This window comes from Leuciscus leuciscus (assembly GCF_965113295.1).
Source record: "Leuciscus leuciscus genome assembly, chromosome: 3".
In the NCBI taxonomy this organism is placed as follows: domain Eukaryota; kingdom Metazoa; phylum Chordata; class Actinopteri; order Cypriniformes; family Leuciscidae; genus Leuciscus; species Leuciscus leuciscus.
In genome coordinates, this window is record NC_138727.1 from 57,087,728 (window position 1) to 57,109,124 (window position 21,397).

General features: G+C 45.1%; 1 protein-coding gene across 1 annotated transcript in view; it reads left to right on the plus strand.

Moving 5' to 3' along the window:
* LOC309493626 (hemicentin-1-like) overlaps positions 1-21,397 on the plus strand; it is a 281,640-nt gene that overhangs the window by 256,889 nt on the left and 3,354 nt on the right. Inside the window, exons 8-34 of the mRNA XM_082162762.1 lie at positions 3,640-3,897; positions 4,001-4,261; positions 4,353-4,607; positions 4,711-4,968; positions 5,058-5,312; positions 5,416-5,673; positions 5,763-6,017; positions 6,121-6,378; positions 6,469-6,723; positions 6,827-7,084; positions 7,177-7,434; positions 7,538-7,795; positions 7,889-8,146; positions 8,235-8,492; positions 13,801-14,058; positions 14,147-14,404; positions 14,493-14,750; positions 14,839-15,096; positions 15,185-15,442; positions 15,531-15,788; positions 15,877-16,134; positions 16,224-16,481; positions 19,935-20,192; positions 20,281-20,538; positions 20,627-20,869; positions 20,953-21,052; positions 21,218-21,263. Coding sequence (XP_082018888.1) covers positions 3,640-3,897; positions 4,001-4,261; positions 4,353-4,607; positions 4,711-4,968; positions 5,058-5,312; positions 5,416-5,673; positions 5,763-6,017; positions 6,121-6,378; positions 6,469-6,723; positions 6,827-7,084; positions 7,177-7,434; positions 7,538-7,795; positions 7,889-8,146; positions 8,235-8,492; positions 13,801-14,058; positions 14,147-14,404; positions 14,493-14,750; positions 14,839-15,096; positions 15,185-15,442; positions 15,531-15,788; positions 15,877-16,134; positions 16,224-16,481; positions 19,935-20,192; positions 20,281-20,538; positions 20,627-20,869; positions 20,953-21,052; positions 21,218-21,263 — 6,572 coding nt within the window. The remainder of the gene's footprint in view (positions 1-3,639; positions 3,898-4,000; positions 4,262-4,352; positions 4,608-4,710; positions 4,969-5,057; positions 5,313-5,415; positions 5,674-5,762; positions 6,018-6,120; positions 6,379-6,468; positions 6,724-6,826; positions 7,085-7,176; positions 7,435-7,537; positions 7,796-7,888; positions 8,147-8,234; positions 8,493-13,800; positions 14,059-14,146; positions 14,405-14,492; positions 14,751-14,838; positions 15,097-15,184; positions 15,443-15,530; positions 15,789-15,876; positions 16,135-16,223; positions 16,482-19,934; positions 20,193-20,280; positions 20,539-20,626; positions 20,870-20,952; positions 21,053-21,217; positions 21,264-21,397) is intronic.

The following is a 21,397-nucleotide window of genomic DNA, read 5'->3' on the forward strand; positions in this document are numbered from 1 at the left end:
CTATGCAGCGTCAACACTCATAACATGGTTGAAGGGTGTTTCGTCCGCTTTTATTTTATTTTTTAAATATTCATTTATCGGCCATTATAAATGCAGATACTGATAGTTTGAACAAAGCCTAATATCGGCCGATAATATCGGCCCGCCGATATATCGGCCGGGCTCTAGAAAGAACCTTTTTATTTTCTAAATAAACAGTTCCAAAATTGTACACAACTTAAAAAACAACATCACATAATGTAAAGAAGTGGTCACAGAATAAGAATATGTGAATAACTAAATTGTGACAAAAATGTCAGATAGAACCTTATAATTCCAAAAGGACGAATTACATTAAATTTACAGGAGGCAAAGCAGCAGTGACAATCTTTCTAAATGGAGAACAAACACAATTAAAATCCATTATGTACAGTAAATACAACCCAAACCAGTATCAATCAATGATAGGGGATACAGGTACAATAACCAAGATTTCCTTTTACCTCTAGGAATACAACACTCAACGTAAACAGAAATGGGACTCCCTGGTTACCTCCCCCGTATGCAAACCTACATGAAATCACACACAAGCATAGTTTACATACAAAATAGCCCATCATGCATTAAGATTATTAGTTAGTCACATCCCACGGATTTACAGTGAAACATGGTCATATTATAGTAGATCAACTTACTATAAACATACATATACAAACACGTTACATGGCGAACATTACTCTATTGCTGTGAGCCATACAGCCAATGTTACCTCACCTCGTATTCCAATAGACAATGACAGACCGCGCGCGTACAACGTCTTCCAGCCAAGACCTTCGGTACATCAACAATATGCTACCCGGAAGCGTCTGGTACACAGTCAAACATCTGTTGTCAAACAGTTACACTTTACACACAGCTAGCTAAAATAACATGTTTGCAATAGAAATGGAGTGTTGACACATACCTTTCATAGACAGCACAGCGAACACAGTGTAAGGAGGAAGTACGAGCCGAGGGATTACTTAGTTTTCCACCTGATGTGCCGGTTTTATACAAAGTGCCATTGACGCTAATGAATGACTAGCCACTTGCAAGCTAACTAGAGGGCGTGGCCAAGGGGAAGAGGGATACGGTGAGAACAGGAGGACAAACTTGCTATGGCAGTTACTCTGCCGGTTACACTTGCAACCTTCCCTTGAATCCTACAGGGGGTGGAACTGAGACACGAGGAAAGGAAACGAGGATACACAAATAAGAAATGAGAAGCGCCCTATTTATATATTGGAATATTCTTGATCACTGGAGCGTCACTTCAAAGCGTCAACAGCTGTGATCAAGGAATCTGCCCTTATGTTGTTAAAGTTTGGTTATTTAAGAAATTCATACATAATAAAGATAAAGCAAGATGCCCTGTTGATATATGTTTGATATATAATTAATTTAAACTGCAAAGGTAAAGCATAAATAAAAATGATTGTGGCATGTGAAGGGAATTGAAAGAATTGAGATGTCCTTCAAGATGCTGAGTTTGATCAGTTTCTGGGTCACAGGCTGGAGGACGGAGGAGCGAGGAAAAGAAGTACACAGCAAAATCCCCAGTGTTAAATTAACACTCCTCAGTGTACATATGTGTCCACATTACAGAGTGTTAAAATGAACACTGACGCAGTGTTGAAGTTAATGAGATAATTAAGTGATTAATTAAGTGATGATTGGCCATTAGTGGTGACACCTGATGATAACAAGCAGACTCACTGAAGGAAAGAGAAACAATAACAGAAAAAAGAGAAACACAAGAACTACTGACTTCGAGCCATTATTGCACTTATTATTTTACCAGTTTGACTTTATTTCTGTCATACATCTACACACAGTCTTATTTAGATTTAACAGACGTTTAGATGGTTAAGTTTTATGGAATGTTTCGTTTCAAGTCACCATTATGGTGGTCAGTGTTTGCTTTAGTTGGGCTCTTGACCCTTTACTTTTTAACATTAGTATTTCTCTGGCTGCTCCTACTCTGTGTTTATAAAGCATATGTGTTGTGGCAAGAGAAACTATTACTTTGGCTGTGTTTCCTGAAAGCATCGCAAGCCTAATTTGATCGTATAGACCATTTGTTGCAGTTGGTCTGCGTTCAAGTTAGGCTTAAGATGCTTTTGGAAATGCAACCCTGGTTATGTTTTGATAATGAAATTACTAGTGACCTGATTCAATGATGTCACCCATCGTTATAAACTGATTATCCAAATGTTTTATTATTTTTTCACTACAGTAGTTACTTCCAGCAATGTTTTAATGATCTGAAAGTTTTAAAATCACACACAGACATCAAGAATCTACATATGAATCTCAACAATGGTGACAATCAAACAAATGCTTAATGTTGCAGTGCATGATGGGAGCCACCAATCAGAACACATCAATGGCTCCCATCATGCATTGCAGCATGAATAAATTATGCAGCTGAATTGTCCTGTAATTTTCATTGTTTGCTTTTATTTTGCTATTGTTTTGTTCTGACTTTAGTAGCTTGTTTTGTGATGTTCAGAGTTGATCTGTTTGTCACTAGTTTGTTTATTGTCACCATTGTTGAGATTCATATGCTGATTCTTGATGTCTGTGTGTTTAAACACAATAACTTCTTTGCTCAAAGTATTTTCAAAATTTTTCATATTGCTGTTGGATCTCAAACTGTAGAATCTCAGAGCTACAATCATCAATACTAAAATGAGACATCAAGCATATAGTCAAAGATTTAGACTGAATGACATCAGTGAATCAGGACACTACATGCTGATAATGTCATTATCATCAAAACATATTGTGAGCGGGGCATGTTTTCTCTTGCAATAACAAATGTGCTTTATAAACACAATGTTGGAACAGTCAGAGAAAAACTAATATTAACAAAATGAAAAGGGTCAAGAGCCCAACTAAAGCAAACACTGACCACCATAATGGTAACTTGAAAAGAAAAATTCCATAAAACATTACCGTCTAAACTTCTTTTGAATCTCAAGAACTTTTGTCGATGTATGACAGAAATAAAGTCAAACTGGTAATAAGTGCAACAATGTGTAATGACTCGAAGTCAGTTGTAGTTCTTGTGTTTCTCTTTTTTCTGTTATTGTTTTTTTCTCTTTCCATCAATGATTCTGCTTATTAACATCAGGTGTTTTCAATAATGCTCAATCATCACTTAATTAATCACTTAATTATCTCATTAACTTCAACACTGCTTCAGTGTTAATTTTAACACCCTGTAGTGTGGACACATATGTACACTGAGGAGTGTTAATTTAACACTGGGGATTTTGCTGTGTAGCATCAAAATTGTAGTTATATATAAAAAAATCTCTAAACAAATGTAACATGTTTTTTTTTGTTTTTTTGTTTGTTTTTGCAGTTGCACTATATATACATTCATTGTAAATTAGGACAAGTAAAAAAAAAATGTATTTCAAAAGTTTCAAGCCTCTCAAACTTTTGTCTAAATAGATTTTCCTGCTTAAACTTTTTCTTTAACTTTGAGCATTAAACAGTGAAAAATTAAACTGGGATGTTTGCTGAAATTGTCCAATAATAATTAACTGCAGCCTTTCCTAGAACATTTTCCACCAGCCGTCTCTGATAAATACTTTTACCTGACATCTGTAGATCCTCCAGTGAAACCTGTGATCTCCATCAGTCCATCTGGTGTAATAGTGGAGGGAGATTCAGTGACTCTGAACTGCATCAGTGACTCAAACCCTCCTGCTCTGAACTTCAGCTGGTTTAAAGGAGGAACGATTGTAGGATCTGGAAGAATCTACAGCATCTCAAAGATCAGCTCTGATGACAGTGGAGAATACAAGTGCAAGTCCATCAATGAACATGGAGAGAAATACTCTGATAATGTGACTTTAAACGTCATGTGTGAGTTAATGATGGTTCAGTAACTGTGACATTAAATCCTCGAAACATCTGTGATGTCCAGTTTAATATGATTGTTAATGATATCAATATTTCTCTGAGTTAGATTCACCCAGGAGCGTCTCAGTGTCCATCAGTCCATCTGGTGTAATAGTGGAGGGAGATTCAGTGACTCTGAACTGCAGCAGTGACTCAAACCCTCCTGCTCTGAACTTCAGCTGGTTTAAAGGAAAAAGGAAGATTTTGCAATCTGGTGAAACCTACAACATCACTAATATTAAGTCTGAGTCCAGCGGAGACTATCATTGCTCTGCTAGAAATAAACATGGGTCTCAGGCTTCTGATGCTGTGAATGTGAATATCATGTGTAAGTCTGCCTTTATTTCTGGATTAGTATTTTTGCAATGATTTCTCACTGCATGTCATTTTACACTTTTTTTTTTTTTTTGTCTTAACAGATCCTCCCAGGAGCGTCTCAGTGTTGATAAGTGAATCTGGTGTAATAGTGGAGGGAGATTCAGTGACTCTGAACTGCATCAGTGACTCAAACCCTCCTGCAGAAATCAGCTGGATTAAAGGAGGAACGACTGTAGGATCTGGAAGAATCTTCAGCATCTCAAAGATCAGCTCTGATGACAGTGGAGAATACAAGTGCAAGTCCATCAATGAACGTGGAGAGAAATACTCTGATAATGTGACTTTAAACGTCATGTGTGAGTTAATGATGGTTCAGTAACTGTGACATTAAATCCTCGAAACATCTGTGATGTCAAGTTTAATATGATTGTTAATGATATCAATATTTCTCTGTGTTAGACTCACCCAGGAACGTTTCAGTGTCCATCAGTCCATCTGGTGTAATAGTGGAGGGATATTCAGTGACTCTGAACTGCATCATTGACTCAAACCCTCCTGCAGAAATCAGCTGGTTTAAAGGAAAAAGGAATATTTTGCAATCTGGTGAAACCTACAACATCACTAATATTAAGTCTGAGTCCAGCGGAGACTATCATTGCTCTGCTAGAAATAAACATGGGTCTCAGGCTTCTGATGCTGTGAATGTGAATATCATGTGTAAGTCTGCCTTTATTTCTGGATTAGTATTTTTGCAATGATTTCTCACTGCATGTCATTTTACACTTTTTTTTTTTTTGTCTTAACAGATCCTCCCAGGAGCGTCTCAGTGTTGATAAGTGAATCTGGTGTAATAGTGGAGGGAGATTCAGTGACTCTGAACTGCATCAGTGACTCAAACCCTCCTGCAGAAATCAGCTGGATTAAAGGAGGAACGACTGTAGGATCTGGAAGAATCTTCAGCATCTCAAAGATCAGCTCTGATGACAGTGGAGAATACAAGTGCAAGTCCATCAATGAACGTGGAGAGAAATACTCTGATAATGTGACTTTAAACGTCATGTGTGAGTTAATGATGGTTCAGTAACTGTGACATTAAATCCTCGAAACATCTGTGATGTCAAGTTTAATATGATTGTTAATGATATCAATATTTCTCTGTGTTAGACTCACCCAGGAACGTTTCAGTGTCCATCAGTCCATCTGGTGTAATAGTGGAGGGATATTCAGTGACTCTGAACTGCATCATTGACTCAAACCCTCCTGCAGAAATCAGCTGGTTTAAAGGAAAAAGGAATATTTTGCAATCTGGTGAAACCTACAACATCACTAATATTAAGTCTGAGTCCAGCGGAGACTATCATTGCTCTGCTAGAAATAAACATGGGTCTCAGGCTTCTGATGCTGTGAATGTGAATATCATGTGTAAGTCTGCCTTTATTTCTGGATTAGTATTTTTGCAATGATTTCTCACTGCATGTCATTTTACACTTTTTTTTTTTTTGTCTTAACAGATCCTCCCAGGAGCGTCTCAGTGTTGATAAGTGAATCTGGTGTAATAGTGGAGGGAGATTCAGTGACTCTGAACTGCATCAGTGACTCAAACCCTCCTGCAGAAATCAGCTGGATTAAAGGAGGAACGACTGTAGGATCTGGAAGAATCTACAGCATCTCAAAGATCAGCTCTGATGACAGTGGAGAATACAAGTGCAAGTCCATCAATGAACGTGGAGAGAAATACTCTGATAATGTGACTTTAAACGTCATGTGTGAGTTAATGATGGTTCAGTAACTGTGACATTAAATCCTCGAAACATCTGTGATGTCAAGTTTAATATGATTGTTAATGATATCAATATTTCTCTGTGTTAGACTCACCCAGGAACGTTTCAGTGTCCATCAGTCCATCTGGTGTAATAGTGGAGGGATATTCAGTGACTCTGAACTGCATCATTGACTCAAACCCTCCTGCAGAAATCAGCTGGTTTAAAGGAAAAAGGAATATTTTGCAATCTGGTGAAACCTACAACATCACTAATATTAAGTCTGAGTCCAGCGGAGACTATCATTGCTCTGCTAGAAATAAACATGGGTCTCAGGCTTCTGATGCTGTGAATGTGAATATCATGTGTAAGTCTGCCTTTATTTCTGGATTAGTATTTTTGCAATGATTTCTCACTGCATGTCATTTTACACTTTTTTTTTTTTTTGTCTTAACAGATCCTCCCAGGAGCGTCTCAGTGTTGATAAGTGAATCTGGTGTAATAGTGGAGGGAGATTCAGTGACTCTGAACTGCATCAGTGACTCAAACCCTCCTGCAGAAATCAGCTGGATTAAAGGAGGAACGACTGTAGGATCTGGAAGAATCTACAGCATCTCAAAGATCAGCTCTGATGACAGTGGAGAATACAAGTGCAAGTCCATCAATGAACATGGAGAGAAATACTCTGATAATGTGACTTTAAACGTCATGTGTGAGTTAATGATGGTTCAGTAACTGTGACATTAAATCCTCGAAACATCTGTGATGTCAAGTTTAATATGATTGTTAATGATATCAATATTTCTCTGTGTTAGACTCACCCAGGAACGTTTCAGTGTCCATTAGTCCATCTGGTGTAATAGTGGAGGGATATTCAGTGACTCTGAACTGCATCATTGACTCAAACCCTCCTGCAGAAATCAGCTGGTTTAAAGGAAAAAGGAAGATTTTGCAATCTGGTGAAACCTACAACATCACTAATATTAAGTCTGAGTCCAGCGGAGACTATCATTGCTCTGCTAGAAATAAACATGGATCTCAGACTTCTGCTGCTGTGAATGTGAATATCATGTGTAAGTCTGCTTTTATTTTTAACAGTTCTGGAAGATTATTTGTGCAATAATTTGTCTCACTGCTTGTCATTTTACACTTTTTGTCTTTACAGATCCTCCCAGAAACGTCTCAGTGTTGATAAATGGATCTGGTGTAATAGTGGAGGGAGATTCAGTGACTCTGAACTGCATCAGTGACTCAAACCCTCCTGCTCTGAACTTCAGCTGGTTTAAAGGAGGAACGATTGTAGGATCTGGAAGAATCTACAACATCTCAAAGATCAGCTCTGATGACAGTGGAGAATACAAGTGCAAGTCCATCAATAAACATGGAGAGAAATACTCTGATAATGTGACTTTAAACGTCATGTGTGAGTTAATGATGGTTCAGTAACTGTGACATTAAATCCTCGAAACATTTGTGATGTCAAGTTTAATATGATTGTTAATGATATCAATATTTCTCTGTGTTAGACTCACCCAGGAACGTCTCAGTGTCCATCAGTCCATCTGGTGTAATAGTGGAGGGAGATTCAGTGACTCTGAACTGCATCAGTGAGTCAAACCCTCCTGCAGAAATCAGCTGGTTTAAAGGAAAAAGGAATATTTTGCAATCTGGTGAAACCTACAGCATCACTAATATTAAGTCTGAGTCCAGCGGAGACTATCATTGCTCTGCTAGAAATAAACATGGATCTCAGACTTCTGCTGCTGTGAATGTGAATATCATGTGTAAGTCTGCTTTTATTTTTTAGCAGTTCTGGAAGATTATTTGTGCAATAATTTGTCTCACTGCATGTCATTTTACACTTTTTGTCTTAACAGATCCTCCCAGGAGCGTCTCAGTGTTGATGAGTGGATCTGGTGTAATAGTGGAGGGAGATTCAGTGACTCTGAACTGCATCAGTGACTCAAACCCTCCTGCTCTGAACTTCAGCTGGTTTAAAGGAGGAACGATTGTAGGATCTGGAAGAATCTTCAACATCTCAAAGATCAGCTCTGATGACAGTGGAGAATACAAGTGCAAGTCCATCAACGAACATGGAGAGAAAAACTCTGATGCTGTGACTTTAAACGTCATGTGTGAGTTAATGATCACCTGCACAATGTTCAAAAACTTTAAAATCATAATTTTCTAATATGTGTTGTGAATTTTTGTTTTTGTTTTTAGATCCTCCCAGGAACATCTCAGTGTTGATAAGTGGATCTGGTGTAATAGTGGAGGGAGATTCAGTGACTCTGAACTGCATCAGTGACTCAAACCCTCCTGCTCTGAACTTCAGCTGGTTTAAAGGAGGAACGATTGCAGGATCTGGAAGAATCTACAACATCTCAAAGATCAGCTCTGATGACAGTGGAGAATACAAGTGCAAGTCCATCAATGAACATGGAGAGAAAAACTCTGATACTGTGACTTTAAACGTCATGTGTGAGTTAATGATCACCTGCACAATGTTCAAAAACTTTAAAATCATAATTCCCTTTCAAGGGAACTCGCGTTGCGTCGAAACTGACGCTATGGGGAACGCTTTGCGTGATGACGTCTTGAAGCACATGTAAAATCAGTCCAATGGTGTGGCGGAACGTCAGAGGCGGGTGACGTCACGTACCAGGAAGCTATAAAAGCCGGCCCGAAACAGAAAACGAAAGCTTTCTGAGTCTTCAGTTGCGCTCTGTGTTGAATCTGTCCTTGTTATTTGGTGTTGTCTGTCTATATTACATATATATATTCAGTATGGCGAGCAAGCAGCAGTTTAGAGTGTGTGTCCATCCCTGCCCGCGTTATTTAACGGGAGGTGATACTCACACTCTTTGTGTTGTTTGTTTGGGTGAGGAGCATGCCCAGTCAGCACTCGAGGGTGGTGACTGTGTGCATTGCGAGGCGCTTCCATTGCGTACGCTCCGATCCCGCTTGGCTCGGTTCAATCCCGACCACGTTCCCCAGAGCTTGGGTCCCGCCGCTGCCGAGGCACGGCGTCGATCTCAGTCCTGGGGTTCACAAATGGATTTATCAGTGGATGTTGAGACGGGCTCTGCCTTATCTCAGCCTCCTTCTGATAGATCCAGTGCCTCTCATCAGGGTGCGGAAGCACGCGCTGCGGTTTCTTCCCCCCCGATGGAGGCACCAATACTGCAATTGTCCAGCTCTGAGGAGTTGGACGTTGTTAGTATTGAAGCTGAGTCTGAGGATTCGCCACCTCAGTCTCACGCTTTTGAGGAATTGCGCGATGTTGTCACGAGAACAGTTCAAAAATTATCAATTGAGTGGCCAGAGGATAGGCAGGACGTTCGTTCGAAAAGTAAGCTCGACGAACGCTTCCTGCCATCTCGTACACATCCTCAGCGCAGAAGCCTTCCGTTTTTCCCCGATCCACACCGAGGTGTCGAGATCGTGGGGAAAACCAGTGTCGTACAGAGTATACACACCACAAACATCTCACTATTCTTCCATTTATAAATATAAAGAATATGGTTATGGGGAGATGCCGAAGGTGGAGGAGACGCTTGCGAGCTATCTCTCTCCAGCAACAGCATCTTCCTTGAAGGCTCCTTCACTTCCCTCTAAGCCAGTTAAATTCACATCAGCACTGGTTCATAAATCGTATGCAGCCGCTGGTCAAGCTGCAGCGTGTCTGCATACGATGTCCCTTATGCAATCGGGCGGTCTATGGCAGCCCTGGTGGCCACTGAGAGGCATCTGTGGCTCAATCTGAGTGATATAAAGGATAAAGAGAAACACGTTCTCTTAGATGCTCCGGTCTCCACTGTTGGTCTTTTTGGTGATGCAGTTAACAGTGCTGTAGCTAAATCTCAAGAAGCTTCTAAACAGGCAGCTGCACTGCAAAAACTTCTCCCCCGCCGTTCTTTCATTGAGGCTGCTGAGCGGGAGCAGCCTCACTCCTCTAAAAAGAGCGCTGAACATTGTGCCACTCAAAAACAGAGTGTGTCCTCTCGTGCTCCCCCACAAAAATCTCGGGGACACGGAGGGCGCTCTCAAACCCAGCAGCCTTCGAGGGGTAGAACGGATCTGCGGACCGTTATTACCGCCAAGAAGGCTGCTGGGAAAAAGTCCTGACGTCCGAGGGCTCAGGACAAATGAGGGTAGTCCCCCCCGAAGCAGAGCGGTTAACACCTCTTTTCACGGTGCCCATCTCTCTTCGGTGCCCTCAGGGGACCGTTCTGCCAACCCTGCCGCCTCCGGTGTTACAGGGCGCAGCGGTCTCCGGCGAGCACATATCTCAAGGTCCACCCGGAAACATAGTGGCCTCGGGATGCCCGCCCCCTCCGAGGAGGGTGCTAGAGCATTCTGTTCGGTCGTTCCCTGCTGGTGCGCCGTTACAGGGCGACGAACCGACTACTCAACAGCAACAAAATCCAGAAACCAGTCTCGAGAGGCTGGTACCTCTAGTAGAATCTTTGACAGCGTGGAAGCTACTGTCAAATGTTTCTCGTTGGGTCCTGCAGACCGTGGAAAAAGGGTATCAGATACAATTCAAGAAACGCCCACCTCGGTTTATGGGGGTCCTGCCCACAGTGGTGGGCCCCGAGCAGGTTCTGGTTATGGAACAGGAAGTAAACACTCTGTTAGAGAAAGGGGCCATAGAATATGTACCTCCCTCCAACAGGGAAACCGGGTTTTACAGCTGGTACTTCATAGTTCCAAAAAAGGACGGGGGATTGCGTCCCATTTTAGATCTTCGAGTTCTGAACGAGTCAGTCATGCAGCTCAAGTTCAAAATGTTAACTTTGAGACAAATCGTGCCACAGATCAGGTCCGAGGACTGGTTTGTCACGATAGATCTCAAGGACGCATATTTCCATATTTCCATCCGTCCGTGTCATTGGAAGTTCCTGAGGTTTGCTTTCGGGGGCAAAGCATACCAATATCGAGTTCTTCCATTCGGCCTGGCTTTATCACCCCGCACTTTCACCAAATGCGTGGATGCAGCTCTGGCGCCCTTGCGCCTTCAGGGTATTCGCATTATGAACTACATCGACGATTGGTTGATTTTAGCTCATTCGCATCAGATGGCGGTTCAACATCGAGATGTTGTTCTCGCCCATATGAAAGAGTTGGGGTTACAGCTGAACGCCAAGAAGAGTGTGCTTTCTCCACTTCAGAGGACCACTTTTTTAGGCGTGGTTTGGGATTCAGTGTCGATGCAGACGCGCCTGTCACCGCCACGTGTAGATTCCATCCTTGCAGCTGTGAAAAGTGTAAAGCTAGGCCAGCTACTCACTGTCAAACAGTTCCAGAGACTGTTGGGTCTCATGGCAGCAGCTTCCAACGTGATACCTTTTGGACTACTGCACATGAGGCCCCTGCAGTGGTGGCTCAGGACCAGGGGGTTTTCCCTGAGGGGCAACCCATTTCGTCAATCAAGGTCACGCGGCGATGCCTACGTGCCTTGGTTATGTGGAAGAAACCTTGGTTCCTGTCCCAGGGCCCAGTGTTGGGAGCTCCTTGTCGTCGCAAACTGCTAACGACGGATGCTTCCCTCACGGGTTGGGGAGCGATCCTAGAGGGTCGCTCATCTCAAGGTCTGTGGGAAGACCATCATCGTTCCTGGCATATCAATCGCCTAGAGATGTTAGCTGTCTTCCGGGCTCTGAGGAGCTTTATCACAGATCTCAGGGGACACCATGTGTTAGTGCATACGGACAACACGTCGGTAGTCGCCTATATCAACCACCAAGGGGGTTTGCGCTCGCGCCCATTATCCAATCTGGCACGCCATATCCTCTTGTGGTCCCAGGGGAAGTTGCTGTCACTCAGGGCAGCCTACATCCCCGGGGTACAGAATATAGGAGCAGACACTCTGTCGAGACAGGGGCCGAGGCCCGGGGAATGGAGGCTCCACCCCGAGGTGGTGGAGCTGATATGGAGGGAGTTTGGCCAAGCACAAGTGGATCTGTTTGCGTCTCGAGAGACGTCTCACTGTCCACTTTGGTTCTCCCTCACGCATCCAGCTCCTCTGGGACTGGATGCTATGGTACAGACGTGGCCGAGGCTACGTCTGTACGCTTTTCCCCCAGTGGCTCTGCTCCCGGGAGTTCTGGAGAGAGTTCGCAGGGACCGGGTTTGCCTGCTTCTAATAGCCCCGCGCTGGCCGGGCAGAGTATGGTTTCCCGATCTTGTGTCCCTCCTCGACGGGCATCCTCTGGAGCTTCCTGTCAGGAGGGACCTTCTGTCCCAAGCAGGGGGCTCAATATTTCACCCCCGCCCAGAACTGTGGAACCTGTGGGCCTGGCCTCTGAGGGGGCCCAGCTCATAGAGTCAGGTCTCTCAACTGAGGTTGTTGAGACCATTCTACAGTCCAGAGCTCCCTCCACGAGGAAACTTTATGCCCTGAAGTGGAGAGTATTCACTTCTTGGTGTAGTGACCGTCGGTTGGATCCAGTCAACTGCCCAATTGGTACAGTTCTGGAGTTCCTGCAGGACCGGTTCACTGCAGGTCTGACCCCGTCCACTTTAAAGGTTTATGTGGCGGCCATAGGTGCTTACCACATTCCTTTGGGTGGAATGTCTGTGGGGAAAGACCCTCTGGTATCTCGTTTCCTTCGTGGCACTTGGAGGCTGAGGCCTGCAGTTCGCTCTAGGGTGCCACCATGGGATTTGTCCGTTGCGCTGCAAGGCCTTTCCCTGGCCCCCTTTGACCCCATTGAGGAGGTTCCTGAGAAGTTTCTAACTCTGAAAGCTCTGTTTCTTCTCGCCATCTCTTCTCTTAAAAGAATAGGGGATCTCCAGGCATTGTCGGTTGCTCCGTCATGCTTGGAGTTTGCTCCGGGTATGGTCAAAGCTTTTCTTCACCCTAGACCGGGCTATATCCCCAAGGTCCCCACTAATGTGGCTAGACCTATTGTTCTGCAGGCCTTCTGTCCTCCTCCCTTTCAGAATGCGGACCAGGAGGCGAATAATTTGCTTTGCCCTGTTCGGGCGTTAGACGCATATGTCCACAGAGCTGCCCTGTGGCGTAAGAGTGATCAACTGTTTGTTTGCTTTGGGTCCCCTAACAAAGGAGGTCCAGTGTCTAAGCAATGGATGAGCAAGTGGGTGGTTGAGGCTATCTCACTTGTTTATGAGGCGGCTGGACAGCCTTCTCTTTTGGCTGTCCGGTCGCACTCTACTAGGAGTATGGCGGCCTCTAAGGCCCTTATATCAGGAGTATCGTTACAGGACGTCTGTGATGCGGCAGGCTGGTCCTCACCGCACACCTTCGTCAGGTTCTACTCTCTGGATTTAGACTCTGCTCCAGGGTCTCATGTTTTGTCTTCTTAGTGCTGCTCACTTGACTACACACAGGACAGACATTTGTAGCTCTGGAGGCGTTGGTATAGACGTTCCCCATAGCGTCAGTTTCGACGCAACGCGAGTTCCCTTGAAAGGGAACGCCTCGGTTACGACTGTAACCTCGGTTCCCTGAAGAGGGAACGAGCGGTGCGTCGCCTTGCCATATCTCCTTCATGCCTGTCAGCGCGACTTCAGACTTTACGAAGCTTTCGTTTTCTGTTTCGGGCCGGCTTTTATAGCTTCCTGGTACGTGACGTCACCCGCCTCTGACGTTCCGCCACACCATTGGACTGATTTTACATGTGCTTCAAGACGTCATCACGCAAAGCGTTCCCCATAGCGTCAGTTTCGACGCAACGCTCGTTCCCTCTTCAGGGAACCGAGGTTACAGTCGTAACCGAGGCGTTTTCTAATATGTGTTGTGAATTTTTGTTTTTGTTTTTAGATCCTCCCAGGAACATCTCAGTGTTGATAAGTGGATCTGGTGTAATAGTGGAGGGAGATTCAGTGACTCTGAACTGCATCAGTGACTCAAACCCTCCTGCTCTGAACTTCAGCTGGTTTAAAGGAGGAACGATTGCAGGATCTGGAAGAATCTACAACATCTCAAAGATCAGCTCTGATGACAGTGGAGAATACAAGTGCAAGTCCATCAATGAACATGGAGAGAAAAACTCTGATACTGTGACTTTAAACGTCATGTGTGAGTTAAAGATCACCTGCACAATGTTCAAAAACTTTAAAATCATAATTTTCTAATATGTGTTGTGAATTTTTGTTTTTGTTTTTAGATCCTCCCAGGAACATCTCAGTGTTGATAAGTGGATCTGGTGTAATAGTGGAGGGAGATTCAGTGACTCTGAACTGCATCAGTGACTCAAACCCTCCTGCTCTGAACTTCAGCTGGTTTAAAGGAGGAACGATTGTAGGATCTGGAAGAATCTACAACATCTCAAAGATCAGCTCTGATGACAGTGGAGAATACAAGTGCAAGTCCATCAATGAACATGGAGAGAAATACTCTGATGCTGTGACTTTAAACGTCATGTGTGAGTTAATGATCACCTGCACAATGTTCAAAAACTTTAAAATTATAATTTTCTAATATGTGTTGTGAATTTTTGTTCTTGTTTTTAGATCCTCCCAGGAACATCTCAGTGTTGATAAGTGGATCTGGTGTAATAGTGGAGGGAGATTCAGTGACTCTGAACTGCATCAGTGACTCAAACCCTCCTGCTCTGAACTTCAGCTGGTTTAAAGGAGGAACGATTGTAGGATCTGGAAGAATCTTCAACATCTCAAAGATCAGCTCTGATGACAGTGGAGAATACAAGTGCAAGTCCATCAATGAACATGGAGAGAAAAACTCTGATACTGTGACTTTAAACGTCATGTGTGAGTTAATGATCACCTGCACAATGTTCAAAAACTTTAAAATCATAATTTTCTAATATGTGTTGTGAATTTTTGTTTTTGTTTTTAGATCCTCCCAGGAACATCTCAGTGTTGATAAGTGGATCTGGTGTAATAGTGGAGGGAGATTCAGTGACTCTGAACTGCATCAGTGACTCAAACCCTCCTGCTCTGAACTTCAGCTGGTTTAAAGGAGGAACGATTGTAGGATCTGGAAGAATCTACAACATCTCAAAGATCAGCTCTGATGACAGTGGAGAATACAAGTGCAAGTCCATCAATGAACATGGAGAGAAATACTCTGATGCTGTGACTTTAAACGTCATGTGTGAGTTAATGATCACCTGCACAATGTTCAAAAACTTTAAAATGATAATTTTCTAATATGTGTTGTGAATTTTTGTTCTTGTTTTTAGATCCTCCCAGGAACATCTCAGTGTTGATAAGTGGATCTGGTGTAATAGTGGAGGGAGATTCAGTGACTCTGAACTGCATCAGTGACTCAAACCCTCCTGCTCTGAACTTCAGCTGGTTTAAAGGAGGAACGATTGTAGGATCTGGAAGAATCTTCAACATCTCAAAGATCAGCTCTGATGACAGTGGAGAATACAAGTGCAAGTCCATCAATGAACATGGAGAGAAAAACTCTGATACTGTGACTTTAAACGTCATGTGTGAGTTAATGATCACCTGCACAATGTTCAAAAACTTTAAAATCATAATTTTCTAATATGTGTTGTGAATTTTTGTTTTTGTTTTTAGATCCTCCCAGGAACATCTCAGTGTTGATAAGTGGATCTGGTGTAATAGTGGAGGGAGATTCAGTGACTCTGAACTGCATTAGTGACTCAAACCCTCCTGCTCTGAACTTCAGCTGGTTTAAAGGAGGAACGATTGTAGGATCTGGAAGAATCTTCAACATCTCAAAGATCAGCTCTGATGACAGTGGAGAATACAAGTGCAAGTCCATCAATGAACATGGAGAGAAAAACTCTGATACTGTGACTTTAAACGTCATGTGTGAGTTAATGATCACCTGCACAATGTTCAAAAACTTTAAAATCATAATTTTCTAATATGTGTTGTGAATTTTTGTTTTTGTTTTTAGATCCTCCCAGGAACATCTCAGTGTTGATAAGTGGATCTGGTGTAATAGTGGAGGGAGATTCAGTGACTCTGAACTGCATCAGTGACTCAAACCCTCCTGCTCTGAACTTCAGCTGGTTTAAAGGAGGAACGATTGTAGGATCTGGAAGAATCTACAACATCTCAAAGATCAGCTCTGATGACAGTGGAGAATACAAGTGCAAGTCCATCAATGAACATGGAGAGAAATACTCTGATGCTGTGACTTTAAACGTCATGTGTGAGTTAATGATCACCTGCACAATGTTCAAAAACTTTAAAATTATAATTTTCTAATATGTGTTGTGAATTTTTTGTTTTTGTTTTTAGATCCTCCCAGGAACATCTCAGTGTTGATAAGTGGATCTGGTGTAATAGTGGAGGGAGATTCAGTGACTCTGAACTGCATCAGTGACTCAAACCCTCCTGCTCTGAACTTCAGCTGGTTTAAAGGAGGAACGATTGTAGGATCTGGAAGAATCTACAACATCTCAAAGATCAGCTCTGATGACAGTGGAGAATACAAGTGCAAGTCCATCAATGAACATGGAGAGAAATACTCTGATGCTGTGACTTTAAACGTCATGTGTGAGTTAATGATCACCTGCACAATGTTCAAAAACTTTATAATCCATCCATCCATCCATCTTCTTCCGCTTATCCGGGGCCGGGTCGCGGGGGCAGCAGTCTAAGCAGGGATGCCCAGACTTCCCTCTCCCTAGACACTTCCTCCAGCTCTTCCGGGGGGACCCCGAGGCGTTCCCAGGCCAGCCGGGAGACATAGTCCCTCCAGCGTGTCCTAGGTCTTCCCCGGGGTCTCTTCCCGGTGGGACATGCCCGGAACACCTTCCCGGGAAGGCGTCCAGGAGGCATCCGGAAAAGATGCCCGAGCCACCTCAGCTGGCCCCTCTCGATGTGGAGGAGCAGCGGCTCTACTCTGAGCTCCTCCCGAGTGACTGAGCTTCTCACCCTATCTCTAAGGGATCGCCCAGCCACCCTGCGGAGAAAGCTCATTTCGGCCGCCTGTATCCGGGATCTTGTCCTTTCGGTCATAACCCACAGCTCATGACCATAGGTGAGAGTAGGAACGTAGATTGACCGGTAAATCGAGAGCTTCGCCTTACGGCTCAGCTCTTTCTTCACCACGACAGACCGGTACAGCGACTGCATTACTGCAGAAGCTGCACCGATCCGTCTGTCAATCTCCCGTTCCATCCTTCCCTCACTCGTGAACAAGACCCCAAGATACTTGAACTCCTCCACTTGAGGCAGGAACTCTCCACCAACCTGAAGCGGGCAAACCACCCTTTTCCGACTGAGAACCATGGCCTCGGATTTGGAGGTGCTGATTCTCATCCCAGCCGCTTCACACTCGGCTGCAAACCGTCCCAGTGCATGCTGAAGGTCCTGGTCTGATGGGGCCAACACGACAACATCATCCGCAAAGAGCAGAGATGAAATTGTGTGGTCCCCAAACCTGACCCCCTCCGGCCCCTGGCTGCGCCTAGAAATTCTGTCCATAAAAGTTATGAACAGAACCGGCGACAAAGGGCAGCCCTGCCGGAGTCCAACATGCACCGGGAACAAGTCTGACTTATTGCCGGCAATGCGAACCAAGCTCCTGCTCCGGTCGTACAGGGACCGGGTAGCCCTTAGCAAAGGGCCCCGAACCCCATACTCCCAGAGCACCCTCCACAAGATGCCGCGAGGGACACAGTCGAATGCCTTCTCCAAATCCACAAAGCACATGTGGATTGGTTGGGCAAACTCCCATGAACCCTCCAGCACCCTGTAGAGGGTATAGAGCTGGTCCAGTGTTCCACGACCAGGACAAAAACCACACTGTTCCTCCTGAATCCGAGGTTCTACTATCGGCCGGATTCTCCTCTCCAGTACCCTGGAATAGACTTTCCCGGGGAGGCTGAGAAGTGTGATCCCCCTATAGTTGGAGCACACCCTCCGGTCCCCCTTCTTAAAAAGAGGGACCACCACCCCGGTCTGCCAGTCCAAAGGCACTGTCCCCGACCGCCACGCGATGCTGCAGAGGCGTGTCAGCCAAGACAGCCCCACAACATCCAGAGACTTGAGGTACTCAGGGCGGATCTCATCCACCCCCGGTGCCTTGCCACCGAGGAGTTTCTTGACTACCTCGGTGACTTCAGCTTGGGTGATGGACGAGTCCGCCTCCAAGTCCTCAGCCTCTGCTTCCTCAATGGAAGACGTGACGGCGGGATTGAGGAGATCCTCGAAGTATTCCTTCCACCGTCCGGTGATATCCCCAGTCGAGGTCAACAGCTGCCCACCTCCACTGTAAACAGCATTGGTAGGGCACTGCTTCCCCCTCCTGAGGCGCCGGACGGTTTGCCAGAATCTCTTCGAGGCCGACCGATAGTCCTTCTCCATGGCCTCACCGAACTCCTCCCAGGCCCGAGTTTTTGCCTCCCCAACCACCCGGGCTGCAGTCCGCTTGGCCCGTCGGTACCCATCAGCTGCCTCAGGAGTCCCACAAGCCAGCCAGGACCGATAGGACTCCTTCTTCAGCTTGACGGCATCCCTTACTTCCGGTGTCCACCACCGGGTTCGGGGATTGCCGCCTCGACAGGCACCGGAGACCTTACGGCCACAGCTCCGAGTGGCCGCGTTGGCAATGGAGGTGGAGAACATGGTCCACTCGGACTCAATATCTCCAGACTCCCTCGGGATCTGGTCGAAGCTCTGTCGGAGGTGGGAGTTGAAGATCTCTCTGACAGGGGATTCGGCCAAACGTTCCCAACAGACCCTCACAGTACGTTTGGGTCTGCCGAGTCTGTCCAGCTTCTTCCCCCGCCATCGGATCCAACTCACCACCAGGTGGTGATCAGTTGACAGCTCCGCCCCTCTCTTCACCCGAGTGTCCAAGACATACGGCCGGAGGTCAGATGAAACAACCACAAAGTCGATCATTGACTTCCGGCCTAGGGTGTCCTGGTGCCATGTGCACTGATGGACACCCTTATGCTTGAACATGGTGTTTGTTATGGACAAGCTGTAACTAGCACAGAAGTCCAATAACAGAACACCACTCGGGTTCAGATCAGGGGGGCCGTTCCTCCCAATCACGCCCCTCCAGGTGTCACTGTCGCTGCCCACGTGGGCGTTGAAGTCCCCCAGTAGAACGACGGAGTCCCCAGTCGGAGCACTTTCCAGCACCCCTCCCAGAGACTCCAAGAAGGCCGGGTACTCTGCACTGCCGTTTGGCCCGTAGGCACAAACAATAGTGAGAGACCTATCCCCGACCCGAAGGCGCAGGGAAGCGACCCTCTCGTTCACCGGGGTGAACTCCAACACATGGCGGCTGAGCTGGGGGGCTATAAGCAAACCCACACCAGCCCGCCGCCTCTCACCATGGGCAACTCCAGAGTGGTGAAGAGTCCATCCTCTCTCGAGGAGTGTGGTTCCAGAGCCCAAGCTGTGCGTAGAGGTGATCCCAACTATCTCTAGTCGGAATCTCTGAACCTCACGCACAATCTCAGGCTCCTTCCCCGCCAGAGAGGTGACGTTCCATGTCCCTAGAGCTAGATTCCGCGTCCAGGGATCGGGTTGTCTAGGCCCCCGCCTTCGACTGCCGCCCGATCCACTTTGCACCGGCCCCTTACGGTCCCTCCTGCAGGTGGTGGGTCCACGGGAGGGTGGCCCCACGTCGCTCCTTCGGGCTGAGCCCGGCCGGACCCCATGGGGGGAGGCCCGACCACCAGGCGCTCGCATACGAGCCCCAACCCCGGGCCTGGCTCCAGGGTGGGGCCCCGGCTGCGCCATACCGGGCGACGTCACGGTCCTCAATTTTGTTGGCATCATAAGAGTTTTTTGAACCGCTCTTAGTCTGACCCGTCACCTAGGACCTGTTTGCCTTGGGAGACCCTACCAGGGGCATATAGCCCCAGACAACATAGCTCCTAGGGTCGTTCGGGTACTCAAACCCCTCCACCACGATAAGGTGGCAGTTCAAGGAGGGGTAATCATAATTTTCTAATATGTGTTGTGAATTTTTGTTTTTGTTTTTAGATCTTCCCAGGAACATCTCAGTGTTGATAAGTGGATCTGGTGTAATAGTGGAGGGAGATTCAGTGACTCTGAACTGCATCAGTGACTCAAACCCTCCTGCTCTGAACTTCAGCTGGTTTAAAGGAGGAACGATTGTAGGATCTGGAAGAATCTACAACATCTCAAAGATCAGCTCTGATGACAATGGAGAATACAAGTGCAAGTCCATCAATGAACATGGAGAGAAATACTCTGATGCTGTGACTTTAAACGTCATGTGTGAGTTAATGATCACCTGCACAATGTTCAAAAACTTTAAAATTATAATTTTCTAATATGTGTTGTGAATTTTTGTTTTTGTTTTTAGATCCTCCCAGGAACATCTCAGTGTTGATAAGTGGATCTGGTGTAATAGTGGAGGGAGATTCAGTGACTCTGAACTGCATCAGTGACTCAAACCCTCCTGCTCTGAACTTCAGCTGGTTTAAAGGAGGAACGATTGTAGGATCTGGACGAATCTACAACATCTCAAAGATCAGCTCTGATGACAATGGAGAATACAAGTGCAAGTCCATCAATGAACATGGAGAGAAATACTCTGATGCTGTGACTTTAAACGTCATGTGTGAGTTAATGATCACCTGCACAATGTTCAAAAACTTTAAAATTATAATTTTCTAATATGTGTTGTGAATTTTTGTTTTTGTTTTTAGATCCTCCCAGGAACATCTCAGTGTTGATAAGTGGATCTGGTGTAATAGTGGAGGGAGATTCAGTGACTCTGAACTGCATCAGTGACTCAAACCCTCCTGCTCTGAACTTCAGCTGGTTTAAGGAGAATGAAACCTCAGCTGTTGGATCTGGACAGAGTTTCAGTGCACTACAGAGTGGACGCTTCTACTGTCAGGCTCACAATCAACATGGATCTCAGAGATCAGACGCTGTAACTGTCACAGGTGAAGCTTTTATTAACACACTCCTGTATCTTCACATCATTCATCAGTTTGGAGAGTTAATCATGACGATCTTCCTCTTTCAGTTCATCATGTTGCTGGTGGTAATGTGATTGTGATCACAGCGGCATCTGGAGGATTATTCATCATCATCATCTTCATCATCATCTTCATACTGTTTATAATGTGAGTTAAAAAACTGCAGTGATTGTACAAGTACACTTTTGGTCAAATGTAGAAGGAAATGATCCATTTGTGTTTGATTATTAGTAATCTTTAAAAACAGCGTTCATATTTTCTCTTAATTTAATACATTCGTCCACATGCTGTTAATATCTGTGATTATCACAGGAAGAAACAAAGGAATGTTAAAGCTGAAGATCTCACAGTGAAAGAGGTAAATCATCCAAACACAACACGACTTTACAGAAGCAGAAAATCAGTCGATCAGCCGTTATCTGTGTCTCAGACTGTAACTGTACAAACTGATGGGAAACTAACATTATCAAAGTCTTTATCAACACAGTCCAG